Raw genomic sequence first — 15,267 nt, 5'->3', positions numbered from 1 at the left:
TTTCCTTGCGTGATTTAATAAATTTATTAAACCAATAATACTATTACGACCACTGATTTATCACTTTAAATTTACCATACAACTTTTTTTGGATGAAAATTATGATACAACCTTGCGTGAAAGGTCCCGTCTTTTTGTATTTTACTTTTTTTTTTGCTAAGTTTTTGTATTTTACTTATCCAACAGGTTTCCATTTGTTTTCTTTGATCCGTTCTATGCTAAAGTGCTCTTGAAGAGAAATTCTCTCTTTCTTTTGCCACCACTCGTGGTGGTCCATTCAAGTAAAGAAACATTACAATCGTAAATAAACAAGTAACTAGCCCACAAATTGTATTTCTTTGTCCCAGCATCAGACGTTTATATTCATAAAGAATCAGCCTTGCCAACTATAAAATTTGTCACTTTCTTGATCTTTTGTCTCTCCGTGACAAGATTCTGTCGTCGAGACACTACTTATTTACTACGAACTTCTTATTTATTTATTTCTATTCAACTTGTTTTCTTTTGTTTACGTTTTTTATATAGCTATATATATTTTGTTCGAGACAAAATTTATTTCTCCCTTGAATTGAGGAGACAAGGTGCAATGCATCTGTTGATTTCATAGAGAAAATGTATTATTGTCGTCATTGATAATAGCTAAACAATCTTCTTCTCCTTTTAACAGACTAATGAACTTCGAAAGTATATTATAAACCAAGGACCGCTAGTTTAAATATCTTTATAAACCATCTCTTTCTCTCGTCATTTAATGCTGACAATACATAATTCATTCGTTTACATAATGAAACAAGATTCGTTTTCCAAGTGAACAGAGCTAATGTCAAGATGGTGTCAGATCGCTTACAATAATTGAAAGGTCAAATTAAGATGATCTTCAAGATTGGTGTAAGAAGGATTAAAAATCACTTTAGAAAGAAAAAAAAAATTGAGAGATCCAATTATACATATAACATTTTAATCACCTCTCGATCTCAACAATAAAAGTGAAAATGTAAACAGTATGGTAGAAGGTCACTCCTCATATCTATGGACAACGTAGCAAGTCGGAATTTGACCCCAAAAAAAGAAAGGCATATCGATTTTGTTAGAGCGTGTCTCAAAAGATGGAGTAATAAGTGTCGGTTTTTTACCTATTTATAACGATACTTCAAATTTGACAAATGTTAGATATACCTCTTGTTTACTCTTCACGTAACGTATTACTTATAATTTCGAACTTATAACTTCAACAATGACTGTAGTGGCATTTGTCGTTTATATATCTTGTTATATTAAGCGATATGAGAGTCTAACAGATGCGTACGTACGTATAGTAGAAATTTTGGGACCTCCTTAGTTCAAATTTTTTTCAACATGTTTTAAAATTTAGACCGCAAAAAAAATAAAAATAGATCACTAATTGAACGTAGACATTAAGGGTTTTTGTTTGTTTGTTAATTATCAATGTCTTGGTTTGAACGTTCTTCGACGTCGGTGAAAGAGGACAACCTCTGCTCTGCGTTGTAAATAATTATAACGTCGTCGTGCCGAATCAACCACCACATGTCACCCGTTTTAGCTGACCATGCTGGTCTTTTAATTTAGCTACCATTCTTGCTCCCTTTTATCGTCAAAATTGAAAATGTGCATTCTGATGTCTGTATTTATTGTCTGAAACGAAGCGACTAGAAGTTCGAGACTATTTTTTTCGAGGCAAAATCGAGTTAGCGTATTAATTAAAGTCACGTACGAATGAAATAATGTTTAGTTAGACAAATAGAAGTAATGTTTTAGGTGGACTACTATCGCCTCTGTGTCGTGGGTTTCAATGGTATGTGGTTCACTGCATGCTCATGCATCCAAGTTATAATAAATTCAGTTGTACATAAAAAAAATCCAATAGATTTATTTATTTACAATTTCAAGCATGCATCACCTCATTTTTTATTTTATTTTTTCAAAAGCATCACCTCATTTCTTTCATAAAACATACATCAAACCATGCGTCACCACATTTTCTTTCATAAAATCTATTTTAAACCATCCATCACTGCATTTATCTCATAAAATCTAAGCGACCACCAACCAAAGTTGTAATGGATATGGGGTCGTATATGACTCAATTAGTTTNATTAAGCGATATGAGAGTCTAACAGATGCGTACGTACGTATAGTAGAAATTTTGGGACCTCCTTAGTTCAAATTTTTTTCAACATGTTTTAAAATTTAGACCGCAAAAAAAATAAAAATAGATCACTAATTGAACGTAGACATTAAGGGTTTTTGTTTGTTTGTTAATTATCAATGTCTTGGTTTGAACGTTCTTCGACGTCGGTGAAAGAGGACAACCTCTGCTCTGCGTTGTAAATAATTATAACGTCGTCGTGCCGAATCAACCACCACATGTCACCCGTTTTAGCTGACCATGCTGGTCTTTTAATTTAGCTACCATTCTTGCTCCCTTTTATCGTCAAAATTGAAAATGTGCATTCTGATGTCTGTATTTATTGTCTGAAACGAAGCGACTAGAAGTTCGAGACTATTTTTTTCGAGGCAAAATCGAGTTAGCGTATTAATTAAAGTCACGTACGAATGAAATAATGTTTAGTTAGACAAATAGAAGTAATGTTTTAGGTGGACTACTATCGCCTCTGTGTCGTGGGTTTCAATGGTATGTGGTTCACTGCATGCTCATGCATCCAAGTTATAATAAATTCAGTTGTACATAAAAAAAATCCAATAGATTTATTTATTTACAATTTCAAGCATGCATCACCTCATTTTTTATTTTATTTTTTCAAAAGCATCACCTCATTTCTTTCATAAAACATACATCAAACCATGCGTCACCACATTTTCTTTCATAAAATCTATTTTAAACCATCCATCACTGCATTTATCTCATAAAATCTAAGCGACCACCAACCAAAGTTGTAATGGATATGGGGTCGTATATGACTCAATTAGTTTTCCCCACAATCACAAGTACAAAACTCTTTATGAGAAATGATTAAAAAAAATTCAAACGCAATGTCAATTATTTGGTAAAAATAAATGTTGCGAGGACTTGATGGGTCGAGAAGCTGTCTTCTCTACAAGACAAGAGAAACCCTACTCGAAGCAACCCCTTTGCAAATATGTGCCGTACATACTTACATTACTGCAGTCTTTAAAGGCTTTAATTGTTACCTTTGGCTTCGAGCTAATTTTAGCGATGTCTGCTTCATTTTCACAACTCATTACTAGTCTATAAAACCGTCATTTTCTTATGTTTCCACCAAACAGAAAAGAAGGAGGCACCTAGCTAGTTAGTTGTTACAGTCTTAATTATCTTTTGGATTTTGTGTATTCGGTAGAAATTTTGCTGGAGACATATATTTATGGCACTGATGATAGTAAAATAATTTATTCGTGATATTCCTGAGTCCACGTAGGGTACATGCGCATGTGTATATGAATGTGATACGTGTGTAGCTACGGAAAATGTAACAAAGTGATCGTAGTTTATTGATTTTTTTCGTCACGGTAGTTGAAGTTGTGATTGATACTTGATGCATTCAGGTTATTATAACTTATAAGTATCTAGTTTCGATGTCAACTTTGACATTATCAATCTAGAAATTCTGATTATGGACGGTGTTAGAATAACGCAAGTAATACATACATAGGTGTTAGGTGCATTTCGCTGTAGTATCTAAGGTGTCCAATTCTACCCCAAAAAAAAAAAGTCACACAAATGGCATACATAAGGAAAACCTATAATCATTAGCTTTTCAATTAACTTAAGGCTTAAACTCAGTTTTATGCTCAACCCTAGAAATTACACCCATATATAAGACTAAAAGTGAAAATAACTATAAAATAAATTTTAAAAGTAGAAGTTCTCATTACGATATTGCCAATGGCAATGGAGTATTTAAAACTTTAAACTTCCAACAAATTCAAGATCTCTGTAACATGCAAAGTTATCTGCGAAAAGAATCTTATTGTTTACCGGTTTACATTTCATTCACGGAAAAATCCCCACAAAAGAAAAAACAAAGCGAAACAAAGAGCCACTTATGTTTCCATCCAGAATACACGTGTAGATAGATATGTATACATACATACATACATAAGATGTAACATCCACAATTCGTCGGGGCAATTTTCAACTTTTCATCAGCTTCTCACACCAAACTCGTGCCACGTTGTTTGAACCACAACTTAAAGAGCACATATAAGGCGCGTGGTCGGCACAGCGAAAAGACGCGTGGCTTTAGGAGCAGTGAGACCGAACACATCATTCATGTCAAGCTCACTTGGTTTCATCCCATCAGGTAATTTCCACGTGAAGCAATGTAATATATGAGCCACGGCTAACTCAAGCGCGTATAACCCTAGTTGCATACCCGGGCACGATCTACGACCCGACCCGAACGGTATAAACTCGAAATTACTCCCCTTGAAATCCGGTACGCCCGCTTCCAAAAACCGCGACGGTCTAAACGTCTCCGGATCAACCCAAGATTTCGGGTCGCGTCCAATCGCAAACGCGTTGATCATCACACGAGATTTCTTGGGAACGAAGAAACCGTCGATACTAGTGTCCTCCGCGGTTTCGTGGAGGAGGAGTGGGATCGGTGGGTGCATCCTTAGGGTTTCTTTGAGTGTGCACTTGAGAAAAGTCAACTTTTCGATGTCTGTTTCTTCAACTCGCCGGTCAAGTCCGACAACTTCCGCGAGTTCTTGTTGGACCCGTTTCAGATCCTCCGGGCTCCGTAATAACTCCGTTAAGGCCCACTCTATCGCCGACGCTACCGTTTCCGTTCCTCCAAACATAACGTCCTATTAAAATCAAATCAAATAAAATCAATTTAAATATTTTGTAACTATATTCCCTTATATTTATTTCTCTCTCTTCAATTTTTGCCTCTTCACTGATTTCTCATTTTTTTGTCTACTTGTAAATTAGCAAAATTGCTTTCCTAATATAGAAAAAGGTACTTTAAAGAAAATAACTGGTTAATGGATAAGTATTATTATTACGTAACACATTAAGAATCATGATTGTAAGTGCGTTTTGAAATATAATTACCATGATAATTGCTTTGATATTGTCACGGGTAAGTTTGATGGAATTCTGAAGATCCGTTGCCTCGCTCACTAATTTGGCCTCTTCGCTGTAGAAGGCAAGAAGATCATCAACCATATCGGTATCAACAACATCTCCATCATCCACAGTGTTTTGATTCTCTTTCTTTTTCATATGTTCATCGATAATATCGTCAATAAATCCGTCTAGGTCGTTACGGGCCTTCACCAGCCTCTTGTTTATCCCTTGCGGATCAATCCACCCGAAATAAGGTATGAAATCTGCTACGTTGAAGGCTCCAAAAAGCTTAGAGAATTCTTGCAAGATTCTTATGAACTCGTCTTGTCCATTTTCGCAAGCTGACCCGAACGCTGCCCGGTAAGTTATATTGCGGGTCAGCGCGAAAATTTGCTCCCCGACGTTTATTGAATTACCTACAATTTTTTTTTGGCTAGATGTTAAAATACATAACAAACAAAAACAAATTGAGTTTTTTACGTTATATATATATATATACATGACCGCACGTAACAAGAGTAAATATGCGAGCTAGCTTACCAACGTTACAAGAGACCGACCGGACCATTTTGTCCACTTCATCTCGAACGGAAGCCCATGACTCAGCTCGTTTACGGCTAAACACCTTCATGACACACACTTTTCTCATCTGTCTCCAAAACGGTCCGTAGTGAGCAAAAGCCATGTCCGCTCGGTCGTAAGTCAAATAGCTTATAGCTATAGTTGCAGGCCGGTTCGAGAATACGCTATCCTGGACTTGAAGGACTTGTCGAGCCACGTCCGGTGATGACACGGCGTACATATGAAGGAATCCCATGCGGAGATGGCACAAGCCGCCGTATTTTTTAGCTAGATTGGCTAAACCACGGTGGGTGAGTTGGTCCATCATAAACATATTGCCTATGATGGGCCAACCTCGTGGACCGGGAGGAAACGGAGGCCTTCGTCGTTGTATGATGAGACCGATGAATATGAAAAGAGTGACGACGATGAGAAAAGCCGTCGTGGGATCTGATACTTTGCTTAGTGTTTGTGATAAGGCAGACTCCATAATGGATTTTTTGGAATTTGTTTTTTTGCTAAAATGTTTTTCTTTTGGTCCTGGAAGGGCTCAGGAGGTAAAGTTCGCCATTTTGGGATGTGATTAGAGAGATGGGTTTTATAATCAAATTGTGGCCCCTTTTATTGACATATTTGTATTATCTAGTGGGACTTAATTTTCGTCATCCATCATTATATATACACCGTTTATTTATTTTTGTTTAAGATATGAAATAAATAGTAAAACCTTCGTGTGGAATTAAATGCATTGGAAAATAAATACTAGCATGTACCAGGATTCTGGTATTTTCTGAGTTCGAGCATATATGATGAATCATTCGTGGTAATTAACTAGTGAAAACATAAACACAGTTACACAGCTTGGCTAAAATAATTGGTAATATAAATGCATTTTCCTCAATTTATCATTATAATTTTAAATAAGAATTATTTCTTTTTTTGGAAAAAAAAAATTAAAAACATGATTACTAAAGTGGCTAAATTATTAAAATTTTAACAAATTACAGAAGTTCACCATTTTTATTTACTTAAATAAATGAAATCAAGACTTGTCACCAACTCCTTTCTTATAAACGAAGAAAAAGAAAATGAAAGTAAACTATAATTAATAATGTTATTATCATCAATAGGTCTCTTAAATTTGAATTTTCAGTTAGGTTTTAAATGCATAAAATCTCAACAAAAAAAAAATGTTTTAAGCACATTTTATAGTAATTAGATTACTTGAATCAGCTCACCACAAAAATAAATAGTTACATTTATTAAATTTGTACTACTTTGTATGTTAAATGACAGTCGTGATTTGGTTTGACGGACAATATATATATGGAAACGTCCACTTTTCTTTTCTGTTTTTTTTTTTGAAAATTTGATGAAATGTCCACTCTTCAATTGATCAAAACAACGTTACTAAAAAGATCCACTCAGTGTAAGTGTAAATTGTGCAAACGTACAAATACACATAGTCTAGTAGTACTAAATCTTAGAAAGAGACTGACCACTAGCAGTGAGTACGTTACAGAAGGTCGATTAATTAATATAATTAACCTAGTAGCTCTAAGTCTTAGACATCATAAACTAATAATTAAGATTCCTTTATACATAATTTTATTTTGTCGTGACTCACAGGCTTCCGCTGGCACTGCATCAAAAGAACTACACAAGATTTTGACCAACAGTTCAAGTATTAGAGTTTTTTATTATTATTACCACAAGTATTAGAGCATATATGTAAAACTAACACAACTTTTAAAATTAAACAAAATGCTAAAAGACAAGTGGCCTAATCTGAAACTCTCTAGCTACTACATGTTATGTTTCTCTAGCTACACGTTCGCTTGTAATACTTCTTAATCATTATCCCTTTAATATAAATCTCAGGCTTGTTTGTTATAACCGACATCTATATTGATCCCTAAGACATTTGAAAAGTTAGATATTTTGGTACTTAAGATATTTATAGTAACCAATTTTGAAAATCTGATCCATCAACTCCTCTATATAAGATCCTTCAACAACGGTCCGTCGTGAATTTGATAATTCTAAATTTCATCATACAAGTCTATTTTTTTTGGACATGAATTTTCATTCAAATTAAAACCTATAAAGGGTTGGATTCTTACAACATAAAACCAAATAGACATAGAGAATTAAAAATAGCGGCTCCATGAGCTTAACAAAATGATTTTCATATTGAAAAGGTTTTGAGAAGTCTATTAGAACCAAGACGGATTCGTTCTTGAAGTCAGGCTTCACGAAATCCTCGACCTACAGGTGGTCATAAGCAAGTCTAGCGGATGGCACCGATGAGCTTTTAAAAGGGTGTTCCACAGAGGAAACGCTTGAGGGTTTTTCCGCCAACCTAAAAGGGTTCAAGAGCATGGGATAGTTTAAGCTTTGAAGAGCAAACTTCATGGTTGTAGATGAAGCTGTATTCGGGGATCGAAGGCAGAGGGTATCAAAACATAACAAAGCAGGTGGGTCATCTCTCTCATGGCAATAGAGGTAAATGAAATCCACACAAAGCTTGTAATCAGTTTGGCTCTAGAAAGTGGAAACAGACCCAAGCTTTCGATCTAATGGCAGTCGGTGGTACAAGGGTTCAATGATTTTTGTCGCCAACCTGAGAGGGTTCAATCGCATGGGATACTTAAAGCTTTGAAGAACATACCTCATAGTTGTAGATGAAGCTATAATCGGGGATCGCAGGAAGAGGGTGTCAAACTGTAACAAAGCAGGTGGGTCATCCCTCACATGGCAATGGAGGTAAATGAATTTCACACAAAGCTTGTAGTCAGTTTGGTCCTGGAAAGTTTCAACAGACCCAAGCAATCGATCTACTGGTGATAGGTGGTACAGGGGGTCAAAGGGTTTAAGCAAGGGGTTCAAGCAAGCTATCGGATCCGATTCATAACTATGGTTATACAAGACCGGCATTCGAACAAAGCTACTAAGCTGACCTCGACAAACAGATTTATCAAGCAGTTCTGAAGACACCAACATTCTGCTACCGAGGGAAACTCGACTTGATCCAGCAGAGACTATTGATACTAAAGAACTGGAACTTGACTTAAGCTTCTCAATAACAGGTCTAGGTAGATAAATTCTAACACTAAGCAAGCATTGTCGACAATGGAACAGCAACTTCACATACGCATCAAGCAACGACCAAAGAGAAACCGGCAGCAGGCATTTAATATGATTGAACGGATGCATCACAAGGACAAACGTTCGTGTGGAAAATGAAAATACAGACCTGGGCCTCAAAAGATGGAAACAGGGATCGTTGGCTTTGGTAGTGGGCCGAGATGAGGTTACTGAGCCTAACAATGGATACAGATCCATTAACAGAAACCCTAGGAAACCACCAGTTAAGCAGGGGGTGGCGATGGAAAGGCGGTGTGGTGACAAGTAGCTTTTCCGACTGGATCCACTGGACACCGGGAGGGGCATGGACAGCAGAGATCTGGAGTCCTTAGGCTTCGCGGTGGGAGAGGGATTGAAAAGTAGAAAAAGTAGCTTCGTTATCTCAACTTCTCGCGGACATGAGTTTCTTAGCCAGAAGGCGACACCATCGAGAGTTGTCGTCTTACACCCCGGACATAGAAATTCAGGCAAGGCAAGGATTTGTTCGGATTTGTTTACTGAAAGAGGGGTCAGATCTACTAGCCGCATCATGGGATTTGGGGAGAGGGGTTGATTCGGGCTGAAGGTCAGCAGAGCGATTCTTCGCCGTCTGACTTTGGATGAGTATCGGATAAAAAGACTTTTCAACAAGGAGAGGAGACTTGAGGATGAAACTGAGGGAGAATGATTGATTGAGATAGGCACCAACACATAATTAAAAGAAAACAAGGCAAGTAAATAGAAACAAAAAAAAGACAAAGGACCCGACGCTGATAAACCAAAATTTTACCGATGTCTGAGCAGAATTCACTAGAAAGGTTCTCGATATTTGTGCTTAATTGAAAAAGGTTTTCTACCTTTTTAATTAGATCATCATATAAGTCTATATAATGCCATAAGTCATAAGTTTCAACGATATAGGGCTTTGAAGAAAAAAGGAAAGTAAAAAATTATTTACATAGTTAATTAAGTTCGAGTCATAACTATAAGTCACGCTCGTATCACGAGGGCGTGTGCATGTATGGTACTTGGCGAACTCTATAGTTTTATGGAATAAAAAAACAGTAATTAGATGATCACATGTCTCCTCGATTACACACCCAATCGAAGGTAAGGTAAAAATAATAGAACCATAAGTTACTTCGAGATTTAATATTTATTGACCTATTCTGCTTTCTTGGTCAAGCTACTGATGTGGAGCAAAACTATAGTATTAAACTATGAATCATTATCATGTGGCTAATTTTACAAAGACTACTAAAAGGAGTCTTTTCTAAAAATATTAATTCATTGCTTAGTTGAATATGATCAAATTATGTGGGACCACTGTAAGCTCATATTGACAGTGATATACTGATATTATCGTCGTTTCTAAATCAGCTGGATCAGACCAACGTATAAAAGCATTTGTTACAAAAAAAATTAGATATATTTTTAATTGAGTCGAATAATATATTTTATGTTTGTAATAGTGTGGTCTTACCAACTTCATGCCTTTTAAAAGTATTTATGTCTGTTCTTACCAACTTCATGTTTTCTAAAACTATTTAGTGACTGAAATATATCAACCTAAATGTTTATTTTCATAAGAAAAACCTTAAATTCAAATTAAACTAAACCTTTCTACGTTCATTAAGCACTTCCTATTATTTTGAGTTAATCAAATACCTTTATGTAAAACATATATATATAATCTTTTGTACGTATATATGTATATTAAAAAATAAAAATTCTTTCCGTTTCTTAATTAACAGAAATAATATAGAAACCCCCTTCTTATGTTCAGTATGGTTCCAAAACGTAAGTTATTTTTTTTTGGTGAGTTTTTTTTGGTAAGTTATTTTTCACACACAAAAAGGTTATTTTTTTCTGTAAATCCCTTTATTGTTATAGTTAAAACATGTGAAAGAATGTGGTATTTCTAGATTAAAAGTTTAAAGAGTACGTAACAGGTTTTATAATTGTCTATTTTAGTTTTATTTCAGAAAAAAATATCGTTTTATGATGACTCAAGGCCCTCAAGCCAACCGCTACTCGCTAAGTGACATAGATTTCCTTTTCGCTTCTATTAATATAATAAGATAAAATCAAACTGCGAAAGTCCTTAAAACACAATTACTATAACATTATGTTCCCTTTAACTATTTATTAAGCCAACTTCTTCCTTTTGAGCTTTGACTAGCAATTTTTTATTTAGTGCTTTTGTCCACAATAAATCCCTCATCTAGTAATATTTTTCAACGATTTTACACTTTAATTTACGCATTTTCATATTATTTTTTGGAAAAATCAAAGCTAAACAAATGTTTTATTTGGGATCTGATTGGTGAAAATATATGATAATTTTAGGAGATAATAGTTGAATATATGCTTGAGTGGTAATGTTTTAATAGTTATATAATAAAATAATTATACCTGGGGTTTTCTTTTCCAAAAGTCATAAGAATATATTCTATTGATTATTTAAATATACAAATATATTTTAGTAAATATTTTCTTAATATTTAAAAGAGAATATACATACAAAAATATATAAAACCACTTTGAATATTCAAAATAACCTTTTCTGTTTTCCACTTTTTCTCTGTTTTTTCTCTTTAGAAGTATCAATTTATGTTTTGAGTTGGATTGAATTTAAAGTGTTTTAAACTAAATTAATAAGTCAACCACTTGAAATCTACTTTTAATTTTGGGCGGTTTGTCAGTAATTATTATTCTTTTTATGTACCCATATATTACTTAAGTGCCTACCGCTTTACTGTACCAGTTGATGAGATCGTTTCAAGGCATTTCAAGTGTGCCTACATTTTCCATAGTGAAATTTAAGTTAGAATGTCATTATCTTGTCAATATAAAAGTATAGTATATGTATAAGAAGCAAATCAAGTGTATAGTATATATTTAATATAACTAAGTAATACTCTCACCGTCTTTTTTTTCAGCTACTCTAATTGTTTCAAAGGAAGTATCATCTTGATTTTTTATGTGAATTGGAAAACAAGGTATTTTTTATGATTAGTTTTGAATTTAAAATAATGTTGTATTTCATTTCCTATTATTGGTTTTAAGTAGAGACAAAATATCTACTAAAAAAATTACATTAAAATTTAACTAGTATTGTTTTGTAACGAAAATTATTCCACAAGGCTACGACGATGATACTATTAAACTAACAAAAAAAGGATTTGTGAAATTGTTTTTTCCTACCTTGTGGGATGATGTAAGATGTTTTAATTTAAGAACCTAAAATAGATTTTTAAGTATCATTAAATACGTGACGTAGGATAGAAGGTAGAACAAAAGAATACAAACATATTAACATATAAAGTATATAAAAAATGATGTCAAAAAAATAATAATAATAACAAAGCGTATGTATACAATTTTTAACAGTAAATAAAAAGTTTTTCTCAACTGTCTGTTTTCGATTATATCACAGTACTGTAGTTCACGTTATAGAGAACGGTTATATATAGTTCAAATTTTTATGAGCCTTATCTATAACGTACGTGAACAGAGGAATGTTTCAGGGAAAACAAATTTATTGGCGAACGGTACAATTTATTTTCCACCGTTTTTAACAGTATTTTTCTGAAAACTCAAATTTCAGTCCACTTATTTGTTTCATTTTCATAGATATATATTTTATCTTCCAGTTGCCACTAGAATCCTAATTCATACCCGACAATTGTGTTATGTCAGAGTTTAAAATTATCTGGCATAGCTGAATGCAGGTTAAACACTAAACTATATCGTTATATAAACAAAATTTCAGTGTGTATCATATTCCAACTAGTACCAAACCATTGTAATTGGTTCACATATTATAACATAAATATACGATTCACGATACTTCACATGTTCATATGCATTTGGAAGTTTGGAAAACAAACCATTATTGTATAATCGATCGTATCAACCTTAGGTTCACGTGCCTGTCACCATGTGCTAAGTCGTCGATGCCTAAGTTACTACATACGCGACCTACATATATTATTCAGACGACACAAGATGTCTCACTTAGATTCATCACATACCGATCCGGAACATAAGCAAAGGAATCCATGACTTTACACTATAAAGCATTATTGTTTGAGAGTTTTTTTTATCTTTTGAATTTTCTTTTACACTAACAAAAAAACTCAATTTTTTTAGTTGTGTAAAGAATATCTTAAAAAATTTAGAAACATCGGACCGGCCCTATACTTCCATTAATAATTTAATAGTAGCTAACCATTCAATAAATAAACTCTATAGTGAAACAAGTATAGTAATAACCAATAACACATCGAATTGCAATCTTAGTTCGTTCTTTACGTCGTCATACCGTCGTCATCTTTAAATAATTACAATTACACAAATAGTTAAGGATAATAATAACGATTATTCAAATTAAGTGATAAACTAAAACGACATAAAAGAAAAAAAAATAGTAAATAATAAAACAATAATGGAATTTGGATTTGGGCCTATCATTTACGTCTCGGTGCGTTTGTGGTTCCCGTTACTTCACGCGTCTCCATCGTTTTTTCTTGTCAAATTGATCAATTAGAGAGTTCTCGTGTGTATGTATTCATATTTGTTTTCATTACAATCTACTCTCTCTTTTTTCTTAGTTTGAATTCTAAACTATATGAGACAGTGATTGGTCCGTTTATGTTATTCGGTAAATACTTTTATGAACAAGTCAAATTATACATCGAGACACCCCCGAAGTTCGGATATCTGTTACCTTTCAAGATAAAATGGAATAAGGTTAGATCTTTGTATGGGTCTTTAATGCCATATAACGTTGGGTTTTGTCCCAAATTCTACCATATTTTTTTGTAAATGAATAAGTCGGTACTGAGAGATGGGCCTAACATTTTTGGCCCAATAGAGAAATGACTCAGACCTATTGACAGTTCTTTAACTATTTTCAGATCACGTATGGAACTCACACCGATGATAACATCAACACTCATTTTTCTTAACTCTAAAGGTTTCCAAACTCAGTTCTGATTCTAGATTTAAAGAATGACTGGGTAAGATTATCTTCTCTTCATTCCTTTTATCTTCCCTTTAAACTAATGTCATTGAGCATCACAGATCACAAAAATCAGAATGAATCTCGGTTTCTTATGCTTGGAAGAGGGGTTAATTTAATTTCATTTAATTTGACTCTTTTAAGACTTTTGTAATGCCTGCGTAGTTCAGTAAGAGCTAATCTACGAGAGTCGAATTTGGATATGCTAACATACTAACATTGAAACAATCCACTCTAATAGCTAGGTTGAGCTACTTGCATTTTAATCAAACATTTTCAAATAATAAAAATGATCGCAATGTAACATTTGTATATTCCTAAATTAAGTCTAGGGGGCTATTTAGATACAACCAACACCACAACGAAGCGTCTTTCGTGTGAAGGCATTATCAAAATTGGAAATATATAGCGTAAACCAAAAGAAAAGCCATCAATAAAGAAAAAATTGTTTCGTAGGGTACGTTAGACAACACCCTTTTGGCTCCCACATTACCTACTATTTTGATCATAATGTTCTTTATTTCCCTTTGTTAATGTGTCTTATGTTGTGACAAAAATGAAATATATATGTATTCCCGCATGCGTTTGACCAAAAGAAAACAAAAATTCTTCCCGCATCCGCATGCATTTGCGATGATCTCCTACGTACCCACTTATATAAGTGCGATATTAATGCAAAGGGGCTTAAATTAATACAAACACGCTTTTAAATGCGTTTTTTACATATCTATAATCATGTAAAAGAAAGGATTTAATTTCCTTAGCCTTTTTAAATATCGATTCGTAGATGGTGCATGTATAGTGGAGACCGTCTTGCGCGTGAAGCAAATTACTATAGATTGGTCACTCTATGATTGATAGATAAAATGCGGACAAAGTTTAATAATTAAAGAGCCTATACTTATATATTTATATATATATTTCCAGTTTTAAGTTAAAAGGGGTAATAAAAAGTTGGTAGGTTCGGTATGGAAAATGCATGTGCATGCATAAGATTAATTAAACTAAATGCATAGGATTAACAGTCAGTTAGAGTGCACAGAAATAGTATAAAAGGGAGAGGAAGGAGATGGTGTCGAAGCATAACATAGTTCGATGATATATACTGATAAACTAAAATGGAGAGTATAATACGAGAGAGATCATCATCAAGGTCAGTGTTTATATTGTTCGGTCTTGCTTGTGTTTTGCTGTCGCTAAGCTCACAATCTGTTACTGGATTACGAGACCTAAAGGAGAGAGATAGTAGTGAGAGTAATTTTATCAATGCTACTAATTCTTCAAGCGTTTCCCACTCTAAGAATACTGCCAACAATTCGACCGTTGGGTTTGAAAATGCCTTAGTTGGTCAGAATAGTAAGAGTGGAAAATGTGAAACACGAAACGGAGGAGGAGGAGGCGGAGGCGGTGGGGGCGGAGGTGGAGGAGGAAATGGTGGGAATGGAAAAGACAATTCCCACAAAAAGAAAAAAAGAAGCGG

The 15,267-nt window shown here is 34.2% G+C and overlaps 2 protein-coding genes across 2 annotated transcripts in view; one reads left to right on the top strand and one right to left on the bottom strand.

Moving 5' to 3' along the window:
- LOC104716504 (cytochrome P450 84A1-like) lies at positions 3,913-6,125 on the bottom strand. Its single transcript, XM_010433887.2, has 3 exons — positions 5,615-6,125; positions 5,060-5,490; positions 3,913-4,809 (listed from the first exon to the last, which is right to left on the bottom strand). Exons 1-3 carry the CDS (start codon positions 6,123-6,125, stop codon positions 4,189-4,191), a joined length of 1,563 nt encoding a protein of 520 aa, XP_010432189.1. The 3' UTR covers positions 3,913-4,188.
- The window catches only part of LOC104719959 (glycine-rich RNA-binding, abscisic acid-inducible protein), a 1,299-nt gene continuing 824 nt past the window's right edge, over positions 14,793-15,267 (top strand). The window contains exon 1 of the mRNA XM_010437938.2: positions 14,793-15,263. Coding sequence (XP_010436240.1) covers positions 14,906-15,263 — 358 coding nt within the window. The 5' untranslated portion in view covers positions 14,793-14,905. The remainder of the gene's footprint in view (positions 15,264-15,267) is intronic.

The sequence above is a fragment of the Camelina sativa genome, chromosome 10, assembly GCF_000633955.1.
Source record: "Camelina sativa cultivar DH55 chromosome 10, Cs, whole genome shotgun sequence".
Taxonomy (NCBI): Eukaryota; Viridiplantae; Streptophyta; class Magnoliopsida; order Brassicales; family Brassicaceae; genus Camelina; species Camelina sativa.
The sequence above is the reverse complement of the archived record's forward strand: the minus strand, read 5'-3'. Positions and strand labels throughout refer to the sequence as shown.